This window comes from Trachypithecus francoisi, unplaced genomic scaffold (genome assembly GCF_009764315.1).
Source record: "Trachypithecus francoisi isolate TF-2019V2 unplaced genomic scaffold, Tfra_2.0 Lachesis_group10, whole genome shotgun sequence".
In the NCBI taxonomy this organism is placed as follows: Eukaryota; Metazoa; Chordata; class Mammalia; order Primates; family Cercopithecidae; genus Trachypithecus; species Trachypithecus francoisi.
Window position 1 is genome coordinate 32196943 of NW_022681455.1, and position 13888 is coordinate 32210830.

The 13888-nt window shown below is 54.1% G+C and overlaps 3 protein-coding genes across 6 annotated transcripts; 1 reads left to right on the forward strand and 2 right to left on the reverse strand.

Annotated features, from left to right (window-relative positions):
- The first annotated feature begins 1719 nt into the window (after positions 1–1719).
- On the forward strand, positions 1720–4438 carry RNF5 (ring finger protein 5). Its single transcript, XM_033216722.1, has 6 exons — positions 1720–1981; positions 2880–2898; positions 2990–3102; positions 3524–3578; positions 3656–3773; positions 3876–4438. Exons 1-6 carry the CDS (start codon positions 1842–1844, stop codon positions 3971–3973), a joined length of 543 nt encoding a protein of 180 aa, XP_033072613.1. The 5' UTR covers positions 1720–1841; the 3' UTR covers positions 3974–4438.
- Positions 4439–4642: 204 nt separating this feature from the next.
- Positions 4643–8367, reverse strand: AGER (advanced glycosylation end-product specific receptor). 4 transcript variants are annotated; one of them, XM_033216705.1, is made up of 11 exons: positions 7799–8367; positions 7509–7615; positions 7186–7378; positions 6954–7018; positions 6753–6840; positions 6480–6662; positions 6207–6337; positions 5886–6027; positions 5263–5289; positions 5008–5134; positions 4643–4897 (listed from the first exon to the last, which is right to left on the reverse strand). In XM_033216705.1, exons 1-11 carry the CDS (start codon positions 7848–7850, stop codon positions 4801–4803), a joined length of 1212 nt encoding a protein of 403 aa, XP_033072596.1. In that variant the 5' UTR covers positions 7851–8367; the 3' UTR covers positions 4643–4800. The 4 variants fall into 4 exon arrangements, with proteins under 4 accessions (XP_033072596.1, XP_033072597.1, XP_033072598.1 ...); XM_033216706.1 differs by lacking the exon at positions 5263–5289; XM_033216707.1 differs by lacking the exon at positions 5008–5134 and having other exon boundaries at positions 5181–5289.
- PBX2 (PBX homeobox 2) lies at positions 8368–13797 on the reverse strand. Its single transcript, XM_033216709.1, has 9 exons — positions 13285–13797; positions 12321–12394; positions 11856–12103; positions 11574–11764; positions 11256–11391; positions 10858–11011; positions 10414–10502; positions 10205–10291; positions 8368–10071 (listed from the first exon to the last, which is right to left on the reverse strand). The coding sequence occupies exons 1-9, from the start codon at positions 13503–13505 to the stop codon at positions 9979–9981; spliced, it is 1293 nt and encodes a 430-aa protein (XP_033072600.1). The 5' UTR covers positions 13506–13797; the 3' UTR covers positions 8368–9978.
- Positions 13798–13888: the final 91 nt, after the last annotated feature.

Consider the following 13888-nt stretch of genomic DNA (forward strand, 5'->3'; position numbering starts at 1 on the left):
TTTACGCCATTCTCCTGCCTCAGCCTCCCGAGTAGCTGGGACTACAGGCGCCAGCCACCTCGCCCGGCTAGCTTTTTGTATTTTTTTTAGTAGAGACAGGGTTTCACCGTGTTAGCCAGGGTGGTCTCAAACTCCTGACCTCGTGATCCGCCCGTCTCGGCCTCCCAAAGTGCTGGGATTACAGGCTTGAGCCACCGCGCCCGGCCAGGGGTGCTTTCTAGAAAAAGAAAAAGTGAGGAAGAATGCCGATTCCTCTGGAATGAGGGTGCCTCCTTAATTCGGTAGCCATGTATCTAGTTTTCCACCCCCTCTTCTCTTCCTCCACTCCCATTATCTCTGTACTAGGATCATTCCATCACTTCACTCTCCTTCATTTCCACCTTTCTCTCTCAACATCTTAAACCTCCAGTTTCCTGAATCCTCATCTGCCCCAAGTCCTTCTTTACACAACTGCTAACTTCTCATCTTTCCTTACTTTTGAGTCACATGGGATCTTTTATCAAGGTCCCGCCTCTAGCCACACCTTTACCCTGCATGAGTGTACATGCCCTCGGGAAGAGGATTGGTAGTGGGAAGACTGTTACCTAGTTCTGCTCCTTTGGTCACAGTGAGGGTCAGTGATTGTAGGAAAGGCCCAAACTCCCCGGGGTCCAACCCTGGAAGAAGACCCTATTTCTATGGGCAAATTATAAGGAGGAAAGGGCGGGTCTCCTTAAAAGGGGCGGGCCTTGCCCCTTCTGCACCACTCACAAAGAGGGTGATCCCAGAGCTTTTCTGCTCTGAAGGTTTAAAACGGAGTTTAAGTCAATCCTGTTCTACTCTGTGTACAGCCTTAAGAAAGGAGTGGGCCTTTAGTTCAGTTTTGCTCTGTAAATCACCTAAAGTGGGAAGGGCTGAGTCGTCCAGCCGAAGGAGTTAACACCAGCTCCGCAGATCGATGTTCGCACTATCCAAACGTCGGGCTAATCCCAGTTCTGCTCCCTTAACTAAAAGGGAGGGGCAGACCCACGTTCCGCTCTCTACGTCACCAAAGGAGGTTGGAGCCATTTTGAACCCTGCGACCCTAGTGTTTTCCCTCTTTCCCTAGCTCTTTGTCGTCTTTCCCGATGTGGGCCAATCAGGGGAAAAGAAAAAGGCCCAATCAGCAGAAAGTCCACAGCTGAAGGACCCGGATGAAGCGAGCCGAGGGCTTTGAAGTGCAAGCCTCGCCAATTGTAGAGCAGTCACCATAGCGACAAGGTAGGGGTGAAGAGGTGGAACAACACAAAGTTCAACCCTCACGCGATTGGCCCATCCCCGTCCCGCCGCGTGCTGCGCAGGCGCGTTTTACCCAACCACCATTTTCCGTCAAGTTCTAGCCAATGAGTTGCTTTGGAGCCATACGCTCCAAAGTCCAATAGCAATCCGGACATTCTCAGAAAGAGGAAGCGAAGGAAAGAAAGGGGCTTATAGTGGGCGAGGTCTATAGGTAGTCCCGAGCAAATTGCTTCTGGCTTTGGTTAGGACTGACAACTACTCAGACGAATAAAGCCCTCCGTGGCCAGGCGACAGGGTGTAGCGAGTTACTACCAATCCCTTGGCATTGCACATTGACTTAGACCGTATCAGCCAATAGCCATTGTGCGAAGGCAGGACCGCACTAACCTTTTCCCGCCCCTACCCTTTGGACCAATCCTTTCTTTTGAATTCTTTGTGATTGGCAGGCATTCAGACCAATAGTGATTAGGAAACCTTGACGCCTGCCCAACGATCGTGGGCAGGAGGTGGTTTCTGGTTTGTTGGGGCGTGTGTATGTGTATTTGGGGGGACTGAAGGGTACGTGGGGCGAAACAAAACCGGCCATGGCAGCAGCGGAGGAGGAGGACGGGGGCCCCGAAGGGCCAAATCGCGAGCGGGGCGGGGCAGGCGCGACCTTCGAATGTAATATATGTTTGGAGACTGCTCGGGAAGCTGTGGTCAGTGTGTGTGGCCACCTGTACTGGTGAGAATCGAGGAGAGGGGCGGAAGGCGGTGGGTCTCGCTTATATACTGGGGAGGCTAGGAGCGAATAATCATACAGTCATACAGATAATCGGAGGGCACGTTCCCATAGGTGAGGCCCGGCAGGAGACATACGACTTTGCTGGTATGTGTGGGTGGGAGTATAACGTCTCTATGGTCGAGATCTGTGGAAAGAAAGGTCTTAGGAACCAGGAGCGGGAGCATGTGATGTGCTGAGAAAAGGAGGTGGGACGGGGAGTGGCGGGACAATGTGAGACCCGAGCCACCTTACCCCAGAGAAGCGAGGGGTCTTAGCTGTGCAGGTGGAAACAGATGAGACACAAAGGTTAAGGGGAGGCACGCATCAATTGAGTTGTGGAGAACCAGGAAATACGGATCACATTCAGATGAGATCTGGGAGGGGGCTGGTACGAAGGCACTGTGGAGAGGCAGACTTGAAAGGTTAAAGGGTCGTAAAGACAGAGACATTATTGAGCTTGAAAGTGAGGAAAAGGGGTAATGGGGGAATGTGCTAGTAAAGGGGTTTGGTTTGGAGTGATGGGGTTGGGGTTGAAAAGCGGAAACCCGGAAAGAGGTGGCTAAAGGGAATTAGAAATTAACTTGAAAGGCAGAAAAGAGAGGGCACGAAAATTTGTACGTGTTTGTTGGGGAGAGGAGAAAGGAGAGGGTTGAGTATGTTGAGGATGGACAGAGCTTTAGGTGTTGGAAGATCAGACAAGCAGGAAGGCCAAGTTGGCTGGTATGGTAGAGGCTGCAGAAAATCTGAAAAGCAACAGCAGGTTGCCTGGGAAGCGGGGTGAGAGGGGATTCTGTGCAGTCTGGGGTCTGTGTCTCTCTTTTCTGTAGCTAGTTTGACTTTTTTTTTCTCCCCCTTCCAGTTGGCCATGTCTTCATCAGGTGCGTACTCGGGAGATGAAGAGGGAAATGGGGAGGTCTGAGGAGCTGGAAGACCCTCTGGTATACTGGAAACCACTTTTTTTCTCCCCAGTGGCTGGAGACAAGGCCAGAGCGGCAAGAGTGTCCCGTATGTAAAGCTGGGATCAGCAGAGAGAAGGTTGTCCCGCTTTATGGGCGAGGGAGCCAAAAGCCCCAGGATCCCAGGTGAGAGACTGGAGGTGTTGCTCAGGGAAGATTGAAGGCTTCTGCCCTTGGAAAACGGTGTGGAAGATGACAGGAGAAAATTCCCTGTTAACTTTCTCTCTCGCCGGGCGCGGTGGCTCAAGCCTGTAATCCCAGCACTTTGGGAGGCCGAGACGGGCGGATCACGAGGTCAGGAGATCGAGACCATCCTGGCTAACACGGTGAACCTCGTCTCTACTAAAAGAATACAAAAAAACTAGCCGGGCGAGGTAGCGGGCGCCTATAGTCCCAGCTACTCGGGAGGCTGAGGCAGGAGAATGGCGTAAACCGGGAGGCGGAGCTTGCAGTGAGCTGAGATCCGCCATTGCACTCCAGCCTGGGTGGCAGAGCGAGACTCCGTCTCAAAAAAAAAAAAAAAAAACTTTCTCTCTCCTCTTCTCAGATTAAAAACTCCACCCCGCCCCCAGGGCCAGAGACCAGCTCCAGAGAGCAGAGGGGTGAGTCTTCCTGTCCAGTTGTGTCCCTTTCTTGACAGGTTTGCTGGCTTCCCATCTGACTTTTTCTGCCTCCCTAGGGATTCCAGCCATTTGGTGATACCGGGGGCTTCCACTTCTCATTTGGTGTTGGTGCTTTTCCCTTTGGCTTTTTCACCACCGTCTTCAATGCCCATGAGCCTTTCCGCCGGGGTACAGGTAAGAGTCACATTCAGCTCCCATCAGGGAGCCCTGTGAATCCCCTTGGGCTCCCTCCCAGCCTAGAAGCATATGCTTCCACAGCTTTCCTCTCTCCCACAGGTGTGGATCTGGGACAGGGTCACCCGGCCTCCAGCTGGCAGGATTCCCTCTTCCTGTTTCTCGCCATCTTCTTCTTTTTTTGGCTGCTCAGTATTTGAGCTATGTCTCTTTCCTGCCCACCTCCAGCCAGAGGAGAATCAGTATTGGGGGTCCCTGCTGACCCTTCCTTACTCATGGACCCCCTTGACCTCTCTATTTCTGTTGGCTAAGGCCAGCCCTGGACCTTCTCCAGGAAAGCTTGGGGAGGACGAGTGAAGTCCGTGCATAGATGGGACAGCCTTCTGCTCAGAGGCTCACTCAGTAACAATATAATTCTCTGCCCTGGGGAAGGAGGATGGATTGAGAGAATGTCTTTCTTCTCTCCTAAGTCTTTGCTTTCCCTGATTTCTTGATTTAATCTTGAAAGGGGGGCAAAGCTCCCTCTGACTCTTCGCCCACTCCCCATCTTATTGATTTAATTTAATTTTTCACTCCCCAGAGTCTAATATGGGTTCTGACTCTTAAGTGCTTCCTCCCCCTCACTACCTCCTTTAATACAAATTCAATAAAAAAGGTGAAATGTATTGATGGGATGTCTTCCCAAGTTTGCCCCCTACCTTCCTCCCTCCCTCCCTCCCTCCCTCTCTTGACAGAAGCATCTTCTCCCCAACTTGAATAGATGTTTGGTACAGTGTAGGGAAGTGTGGGGGTGAGTCCCTTTCCTTCAGGGCCCTCAAGGTGTAGGGGTGAGGTTGTGTTTCACACACATATACATAGACACACAAGAGCAAGATGTGTCAGGTGTTTACTCATCATTGTGGGGGGCTCTGGTTGTAGAAGAAAGTTTGGCAAGGTGGGGTTATACAGGAGAGAGTTGGTCTGGGGCCAGAACAGTTTAAGGGAAAAAGAAAAGGGAGCTGATGGATGGGATCTGTCTGTGGGCCCCTCAAGGCCCTCCAGTACCACTCTCGCCTGCCTCAGGTTCCTCTGACTGATTCAGCTCTGCACGCTCCTCCTCTTCCTCCTGGTTTTCTGGGGCCTTCCTGAGGAGGAAGATTGCAGAGAATGCTGCACATTGTCGTTCCACCCCCCACCCCTCTTCACTTGCTGCCTGGAAGCCCTAGGTCTGAGGAGTCTGGCTTTCTCCACTCACCTCTCCTCTCCTTGGCGTCGCCGCCTTTGCCACAAGATGACCCCAATGAGCAGGGCGGCTGTCCCCAGGCCTCCCAGGATCCCCAGGGCCAGGGCTAGAGTTCCTGGCCCTGATCCTCCCACAGAGCCTGTAGGGAGATAGGGAAAATTGAGAGCACAGCCCCCACCACTCACCATTCCTTTCTTGTTGACCATCCCCGCAGCCACATGTGTTGGGGGCTATCTTCTGCTTCCCTGACTTTAGCGAACCCCTCACCTGCAGTTGGCCCCTCCTCGCCTGGTTCTGGAAGACAAAGTTGGATCCAGTCAGAAAGGAAGACTTTGGGTTGAGAGAGGGTTATTTAGTGGGAGCTCCAGTGGAGTCTTTCCCTTTTTTTTTTTTTTGAGATGGAGTTTCGCTCTTGTTGCCCAGGCTGGCATGCAATGGCAGGATCTCGGCTCACTGCAACTTATGCCTCCCGGGTTCAAGTGATTTTCCTGTCTCAGCCTCCCAAGTAGCTGGGATTACAGGCGTGTGCCACTGTGACTGGCTAATTTTGTATTTTTAGTAGAAATGGGTTTCCTCCATGTTGGTCAGACTGGTCTCGAACTCCCAACCTCAGGTGATCCACTGGCCTCAGCCTCCCAAAGTGTTGGGATTACAGGCGTGAGCCACTGCGCCCAGCCGTCTTTCCCTTTTTTTAGTTCAGAGGGAAGAAGGAGAGGCTTGGCTGCTCTCTTGGCAGAATTTGGGTGGGGCAGGGGAGGTCTGGGTGTGGGTGCACGGAGGGAGAGGTGGGGTGGCTCTTGGGGATAAGGCCAGAATGGGGCAGGAAATTAGAGCCTGTGCTGTCCTGCACCCTAGCCCCAGGGTCTGTAGGGCTTGGGGAGAGGTCTCACCGATGATGCTGATGCTGACAGCACGGCTTTCCTGGGACCCGTGGCTGGGATGGGTGGCCACACACCTGTAGGTTCCCTGGTCCTGAGGCCCTATCTCAGGGAGGATCAGCACAGGGCTGGGGGAAAGGGGTAAGGGCACACCCTGGTGGGGGAAGGGGAGAGGAGACTATTTCAAAACTCTTGTCTTTTTGTCTCCACATCTTCAAATACCCTCTCTTCCTCCTCAGCTCCTAGCCTGCCTTTCCCTTGTTATCCCTCTGCCCTCCCTGTTGCTAGTTATGGTTCACCCTACCTCCCAGCCCCTCTCTCCAGGTCACTCACATCCTTCATCCAGTGGATTTGAGGAGAGGGCTGGCCAGGGACTTCACAGGTCAGGGTTACGGTTCCACCAGGAGCTACTGCTCCACCTTCTGGCTGTACCACCAACTGGACCTCCTCCAGAGGCACAGGCTCTGGGAGTTGGAAGGGTTATGAGGTGGAGAGTTACACTTGTGAGTGATCCCAGTGGCCATGGGCTTGACTCCCTCTTTCCCTAAGGGTCAGACTTCCAGAATACACTCACATGAGCTTGGGGCCCTCCCCACCTCTGCTCACCCCAGACACGGGGCTGGATAGGGGCTGTGTGCAAGGCCCGGCGTCGGGGAAGGCCTGGGCTGAAGCTACAGGAGAAGGTGGGATGGGGATTTCCTCCCCGGGCTGGGGTCACCATTAGCTCCGATTGCAGTGTGAAGAGCCCTGTCTCAGGGTGTCTCCTGGTCTCTTCCTTCACAGATACTCCTATGGTGGGAGGATAAGACAAATTATCCCAGGGTGGGTGTGGGAGTGAGATCAGGGAGAAGACAGCTTGGGGGGCACCTTCGGACTCACCCTTTTCATTAGGCAACAGGGGCTTCCCATCCAAGTGCCAGCTAAGAGTCCCTGCAGGGTAGCTTCCCTCTGACACACATGTCCCCACCTGGGGAAAGAGTGGTGACCTCAGAATCCTTTGAAAATGGGAGATGCCACACACCCACACACACTCGCCTCCTGTTCACAGGACCATTTTCTACTTCTGCTTTCTTTCACTACCTTATTGGGAACACCAGCCGTGAGTTCAGAGGCAGAATCTATAATTTCTGGCTTCCTGGGAATCTCTGAAGGAGGAAAAATCCAGTCAGAGGCTGTAATTGTGAAGGTTCTCAAACTCTGTGTGTGGAAATGCGGCCAGTGGAAGTCAGAGGCCCTCATGGGCCAAGGCTGGGGTTGAAGGCTTTTTCTGAGATAAGAAAGGGGGCCTTGGAGAGGGCCCTGGAATTCTTACGGTAGACACGGACTCGGTAGTTGGACTTGGTTTCCTTTCCATTCCTGTTCATTGCCTGGCACCGGAAAATCCCCTCATCCTGGATCCCGACAGCCGGAAGGAAGAGGGAGCCATTGGGAAGGACACGAGCCACGCTTTCCCAGGGGCCTCCCTGGGGAGACAGGACCTTCCAAGCTTCTGTCCGGCCTGTGTTCTAGAAGCAGAGAAGCGGGGCCTAAACAGTGCAAGGCCTTTGGGAAAGTACTGTGAGGCAGAGTGACAGGGATCCGAATCATTGCTGGTCTCCCTGGAAGTTGGGAGGCTGCAACAGGAGCCCCACTTACCAGTTTCCATTCCAGCTGCTGGGGTGGTTTCTTGGGGGCCCCCTTACACTTCAGCACCAGTGGCTCACCGATCCGGGCTGTGATGTTTTGAGCACCTACTACTGCCCCTGGGAGACAGCACCGTGGTAGAGGGGCAGGAAGGGAATGAGGGCTAACAAAATTTGGACAGGGTGCATGAGGGACCTTGAAAAGCAGTTCCCTGGGTTCTGGGAAAAGTTCTAGGGCAATTGGGGTATGGGGTTCAAGTGCTTTCTGCAGGAAGGGTCAGTGGGGTGGGGGGAGTGGCTCACCCCACAGACTGAGGACCAGCACCCAGGCTCCAACCGCTGCTCCGGCTGCCATCCTGCTTCCTTCCAGGCTCGTGGCTCTGTCTGCCCCTCTCGTGCTGTGGCCTCCGCCCTAGGTGGGGCCTGTACCCTCTCTCCAGCCCCCATCTTTCAGTCATCTTGTCACAGGGAATGCTAGGAATTCATGCCTTTGGGACAAGAGTCCTTCAGGTACTAGAGAAATAATTATCACCCCACCCCTGGGCACTACCAGCCTCTGGGCACAGTCACTTCCCTGGGGGATGGGGAGTGTACCCTCTAGGGTCTCATTCCCTCAGAGCCCCCTATCCTATTTATTCCATCGGTCCATCAGGGCTGCCTGGTGACCCACTGGAGCCCCATGTTGACTGGGCAAGGTTGCATCAATAGGGTTCAGGCCAGACTGTTGTTTGCAAGGGTGCAATTGGGACTGCATCGTGAAGGCAAGGCTGGGGGACAGGAGAGAAACCTGTTTGGAGCTTCGTGAAAGAAAATCATTTTTTTTTTTCTGGGGTTTCTCGTTTTTTGAAAAAAATTCTCAACTAAACCCAGGAAAAAAAGAAATTTCTTTATTTAAAACTGCATTTTGTTTTTTTTCTGTGAAACTACACAAGTTTACAAGTGAGGAGGGAACTGCCCCCAGCCCATGCCTCCCACCCCCCCACCCATCACATTTCCAACCTGTCCCCAGTCCTGCCTGGATCTTTAATGGGAGGGTTCCCCACTCTGACAGTCTTGCAAAATCCTGAGAATGTCTGAGGGGATCAGATGGTAGGGTTTAGGGCTGAGGATGGGACAGTGTTGATTTTACTTTTCCCCCACACCTGGCTTTTTGCAACCTCCTCCCTCTCCCTACCACTTGATTTTGATGTGACAAAAAGCTACCTCATTTCTGGGGAAATTGAGGAAGATACATATACAAGCACCCCAACCCATATTTAACATATTTGGCAATAACTCCCTTCCCATTCTTCCCCCTCCAATTTTCAAATAGTAGTTTTCTAAAAAATTAAAGACAAGTCACTCACAGGGGAAGATGGCATCTTCGATTTCCTCAAAATTACTGAGTCCAGCCCTGCCCAAGGGTTGTGGGAAGAAGGGGGATGAGAGGCCAGCAGGGCAAGCCCTTCACTGCCTCCACACCAAATGCGGCAGAAACCTGCCTGCATGAGCAAAGAACACGTAAGTGATTTTAGGGGGCAAAGCTTGGTGCCCTGTAAAATTTACTTCCTGATGGACAGGCCTGGAGCCACGGGGGGCCTCTTTACCAGTTCTGTTTGTCCCCCCCTTCTCTTACCAGGACCCCTTTGGCTATCACCCCTAATATGGGAAAGTAAGAAATTAAAAAAAAAAAAAGACAAGAAATCAACGTATTTATAAAAAAAAAGCTACTTCCCCAAACTAAATTAAAAATTAAGAACCACCACCACCAACAAAAACAACAACAAAAAACAGATGGATCCCAGGGTTTCTTTTTCTTTCTTTAAAAAAAAAAAAAGTTCAACCCCAAAGCCCAGTCAATAATAATTCCCTAAAGTAGCAGAAACTCCCTCCGAGGTAGATATCTGAGTCAGACACTCTCGTCCACCGAGCGATTCTATTGGTTTAAGATGAGCTGCGTATGAGGTAAGTAAGCCGTCTGGAGGGGCGGGGGTGGGGATGCATGGGGGCGTGGCCCATGTCCTCTGTCCAGAAGTCATGTCCCCATTTTTGGCATCTCTGGTTGGGCAGGGCTGGCGTCTCCACAGATTCCAGAGCATATAAGTGGGGTGGGGAAGGGAAAGTGGGGGAGCCCAGAGAGAGAAACAGAATAGTTGCAAGTGGGAGTATGTGTGTGTGAGGTGTGGGAGAGGGAAAGAGGAGAAAAAGGGGTCTGAGAGATAGGTTTCTAGGTATATGTATGTTTCTGTGTAAGAAAGAAAGCGAGAGAGAAAAAAGATGGAAAAAAGGGGGAGACAGACCCCACACTCCCCTTAGAGGCCCCATTTTTCCTGCCATGTAATTAGCACCCCCAGCACAGAGAGTCTAGTTAGAGAGGGATGACCCCATTGGCCCTTCTCTGTCTTGTGCTTCTCCTGTATTTGGGGTTTGTCCTCTGGAAGCCTGTGTCCTCTTCAAGAGTCGCCTTGTGAGAGCCCCCACCTCTGTGACCCTGAGGGGCAAGATCAGTTGGAGGTGTCAGAGTGAACACTCCCTGGTCCCTCCGTTGGGGATGTCACTGAAGAGGGGGTCACAGCCTCCTGCCAGCTGCCATTTGCCTGGAAGAAGAGAAAGACAGAGTATAGAAAACAGACAAGGCCCTGGGAATCCTGTGTGGGCACAACACTACTAGGGAAAATGCCCCTCTGTCCTGTGAGAACTGGACGGGGAGGGGCTTCGGGATCCACTCACCCTCATTTCCCGTGGGCTGTACATCTGGCCTCCCCCGAGGTTATCCCCATAGCCCCCTGGCCCCATCGAGTGTCGGAGTGATTCCACCTGCAGGCAGCAGAGGAAGGTATGACAGTGAAGAGAAGCCTCAGAGGAAAGAGGTCTTGTATCCTAAAGTAGGGGAAATGGAGTTGGGGAAAGCCCTACTCGAGAGGAGATAGGCATCTGACCTGGGAAGCAGAATAGGAATCTCCGTTGAGCCCAGGCATCCCCAGAAACATGTCTCCAGATCCTGAGAGATTGAAAGAGCCGCCAGAGCCTTGTGGGGGGTAGAGAGGGAAGAGTGTAATAGAGCCTGTGATGGTAGAAAGGGGATGAACCACAACTCTCAGCTCTTGTGGGGACGTGCTACTATACTCCAATTATCCACAAAACAACATTCCAACACACAGAAAGAGCAGGCTGTTCCTTAGCCTCCCATGGCCACCCGTGGGAAGAAAGGCAGAAGTAAGTTCACTGGAGTGGCGTCTGTCCCCTGACATCTCCAGCCTATCTCAGCTTGGTCCCTGTCACCCCAAAAGGCCCACTCTCTGCTATGATCTTGCCTACGTAGGAAGTGGGAACAAAAGCAGGAAGTGTGCAAAACAGTCAGCCGGGGTGACAGTGGGATCCACCTGCAGAGGAAGGGGGTGTCGGGGAGCTGGTGCGACTGTGGCCCCCCTGGGTGACTGACACGGCGGTCTTGACAGCATAGATGTTTGCCTCCTCTTGGAACTTTCCGATGTTTTTCTTATAGCGAATCCTCTTGTTGCCAAACCAGTTGGAGACCTGTGGGGCAGAAAGGAGGGTAGGGTAGAAACATTTGCCTCTGAAGTCCTTCACTGAGTAAGATGTGAGTGAGAGCATTTTTTTTTCTTCTGGTGTCACTATGCTGTTGCCCAGGCTGGTCTCCAACTCAAGTGATCCTCCCACTTCAGCTTCCTTAGTAGCTGGGATTATAGGAACACACCACTGCACCTAGCTGAGATGCGTGCATTTTGCCTGACAACTCCTCCCGAAACCTCCATAATACCTGAGACACGGTGATGCCACACTTCTTGGCAAGCTCCTCCTTGGCCTCCTCACTAGGATATGGGTTACTCAGGTGGGAGTAGAAATACTCATTAAGGACCTCAGTGGCCTGTTTGCTGAAGTTACGGCGCTTTCGTCTACAGAGAAGGGAGAAGATCGGTGAGGAGGATGTTGGTGTCCTGGCAGGGCTGTCACATGGCATGACCCCAGAGTCACCATTGTCATGGAGTACCACATTGTGCAGCATGGCAGCTCAGGGTCTTGGAGAGGAATGGGAAGGAGCCCAGTGCTGGGGGCCAGCTTGGGTCCCTGGGCCCACCTGGCATCCAGGAAACGGGAACGCAGGATCATGACAGCCTCGCAGGTGCTCTGCTTGAGCTGCATCTGGATGGCGCTGAACTTTCGATGGATGATGCTCACCATGCGTTCCATCTCTTTGGGGGCCACGGGCCTGGTGCGGCTCTGCTCCCTCAGCAGGTTCATGACATGGGTCGTGAACTCATTACATGCCTGTAGTGGGGGCCAGTGGGCTGCTGAGAAGGAGCCCTTTGGCCATGGGATTCCCCTGTAAGAGCTCTTCCCTCCACCCTCCTCTCCTTACCTGCTCATACTTCTCCAGCTCCGAGTGGTATATGTGACGGATCTGGGCAAGTTTGCTGCGATAGTCTGAGTGTTCGATGGAGTTGTCAGGGGACACGCCGCCCCCAGAGGCTGCAGCAGCTGCAGCTGCTGCTGCTGAGCCGCCCCCTTTCTCCGGCCCAGCCACACCCTCTGCCAGAAGCATGTTGTCCAAGCGCATCAGCTGTGGGTCCACCGGCTCCTCCTCCTGGGAGCTCCGAATGCTGAGGCCTAGCATGCAGGCAAGAGGACTTAAGGACCCAGGGCCCCCATACCCAGTGGTCAGTCCTCCTGGTGCTTCCTGGAGAGCCAAGTTCTCAGGCTTTGGTTCCTTCCCCAGTACCCCTGACTCCTCACTTTCCTCAGGCCCCCAAGCTGTCACACTCTAGCCCTATAATGAACAGGGTTCTGTCCCCAGAGTTGAGCAACCAGAGGAGGGCCCACATACCGGTTTTCTCCTTGATTTCACACAGGACGCTAAAGAGAGCAGGCTTCATTCGGTGGCAGTTTAGGGCGTGTTTCCTTGGGAGGAGTGGGAGTGGGGAAAGAGAAAAGTTGAGGAGCTAGAGAAACAGAGCAGGGGGCCTGAGAACAAGGAGGGAAGAGGGTCAATCTGCAGAGGGAGGAAGTGGATTGGGGGTGGAATGGAGTTGGGGAGGGGAGTTCTTGGGAAAAGATCAGCTCCCAGAGCATGGGGAAGCTGCTCGGCTTCAGGGTGACACAGGGAAGATGCAGACAGCAGGCTAAAGGCCGGGGGCTTTGGGAGATGGTCTAGAAAAGTATGAGGAGGAATTTGGGAGTGGATGGAGAAAGGAAAGTGACTTGGTAGGTTTCAGAGGTAGAGAGACAGAGGCTGGGGTTGAGAAGAGCTGGAGTTTGAGGTGGCAGAGCAGGGCTGGGGGTGCCGAGCTAACTGGGGACATCAGTGTAGTGTGTGTGAAGGGGTCCTGGGGCTGAGCAGGTGGGAGGCTTTGATGCACCTAGTGTCTGGCTGAGCCGTGGAGAGGAGCTTTAGGGGCTCTGGAGAGGGTGTGGAGGTCTCCACATTTGGACAGAATGAAGGGGCTGGGTGGAGAGTTAGGGGAGAAAATAACATAGCCCAAGAACAGTTTCTGAGTCTGGGAGCCAGAGGGGGCTCCCGGAGATGGGGCTGTTCCAGGGGAGTGTGGGGGTCAGCAAAAGGTTAGGAGTGGGGAGCGGGGCCACCTGGGGTTCCCTCTGTAAAGGTTTCAGGGCCTGGGGGTGAAGGGAGGTTTGAGAGAGATCACTTTTCTAGGGGCTCCCAGGAATGAGAGAAGAGAGCTGTTCGATCCTGGAAGAGGGCCCTGGAGTTGGGGGGGCTCCCAGAAGATTCAGAGCATGTGAACGGGGTTTGCTGGGTCTGTGTGGGGTCCCGGGGTGGGGGCACTCACTTGGCCTGGGCCTCGTCCAGGCTCTGGTCGGTGATGGTCATTATCTGCTGCAGAATGTCCCCGATGTCTTGCTTCCCTCGGCCTCCCGGGACCCCCCCGCTACCCCCACCGGGGTCTCCGCCACCGGGAGGCTCGCCAGGGCCCCCAGGCTCCCCACCCACCAATCCCAGGCCCCCCCGGCCCCCGCCTGGAGGGGGCGGCCCCAGTAGCCGCTCGTCCATAGCTGGGGGGGGGGCCCTGAGGCCCCCTCCCTGCTCCGCCCCTCCCCCCGCCTGGTTACTTCTCCCCCCAAACTCGCTGGGGCCGCTGCTCCCTCCGCCCCAACCCCCGCCCGTCTGCCCCCGGCTCCCGGCTCCCCGGGGGTTCACCCCGGCACTGAAGGGAGACCTGGGGTACCGGCTGGGCCCCCCACAGGAGACCCCGGCCCCCGGCGGCGGAGAAAATGGAGCCGGAGAGAGAGAGGAGGCCCAAGCGGGGGTGTGTGTGAGAGAGAGGGAGGAGGGAGGAGGGAGAAGGGGGGGAGCGAGGGAGGGAGGCTGGGGGAGGGGAGCCGGGGAGGAAGAGGAGGGGAGGAGAGAGGAGGAACAGGGAGGAGCTGGGGGCG

Coding starts and splice junctions, on each gene's coding strand:
- RNF5 (XM_033216722.1), top strand. CDS start 1,842: ATGGCAGCAGCGGAGGAGGAGGACGGGGGCCCCGAAGGGCCAAATCGC. Junction 3,103..3,523: donor CAAAAGCCCCAGGATCCCAG/GTGAGAGACTGG, acceptor TCCTCTTCTCAG/ATTAAAAACTCCACCCCGCC. Junction 3,579..3,655: donor CAGCTCCAGAGAGCAGAGGG/GTGAGTCTTCCT, acceptor CTGCCTCCCTAG/GGATTCCAGCCATTTGGTGA.
- AGER (XM_033216705.1), bottom strand. CDS start 7,850: ATGGCAGCCGGAGCAGCGGTTGGAGCCTGGGTGCTGGTCCTCAGTCTG. Junction 7,616..7,798: donor GCTGGTCCTCAGTCTGTGGG/GTGAGCCACTCC, acceptor GCTGTCTCCCAG/GGGCAGTAGTAGGTGCTCAA. Junction 5,290..5,885: donor TGTCAGCATCAGCATCATCG/GTGAGACCTCTC, acceptor TTTGTCTTCCAG/AACCAGGCGAGGAGGGGCCA.
- PBX2 (XM_033216709.1), bottom strand. CDS start 13,505: ATGGACGAGCGGCTACTGGGGCCGCCCCCTCCAGGCGGGGGCCGGGGG. Junction 12,395..13,284: donor CTGGACGAGGCCCAGGCCAA/GTGAGTGCCCCC, acceptor ACTCCTCCCAAG/GAAACACGCCCTAAACTGCC. Junction 10,072..10,204: donor ACAGCCCACGGGAAATGAGG/GTGAGTGGATCC, acceptor CTCTTCTTCCAG/GCAAATGGCAGCTGGCAGGA.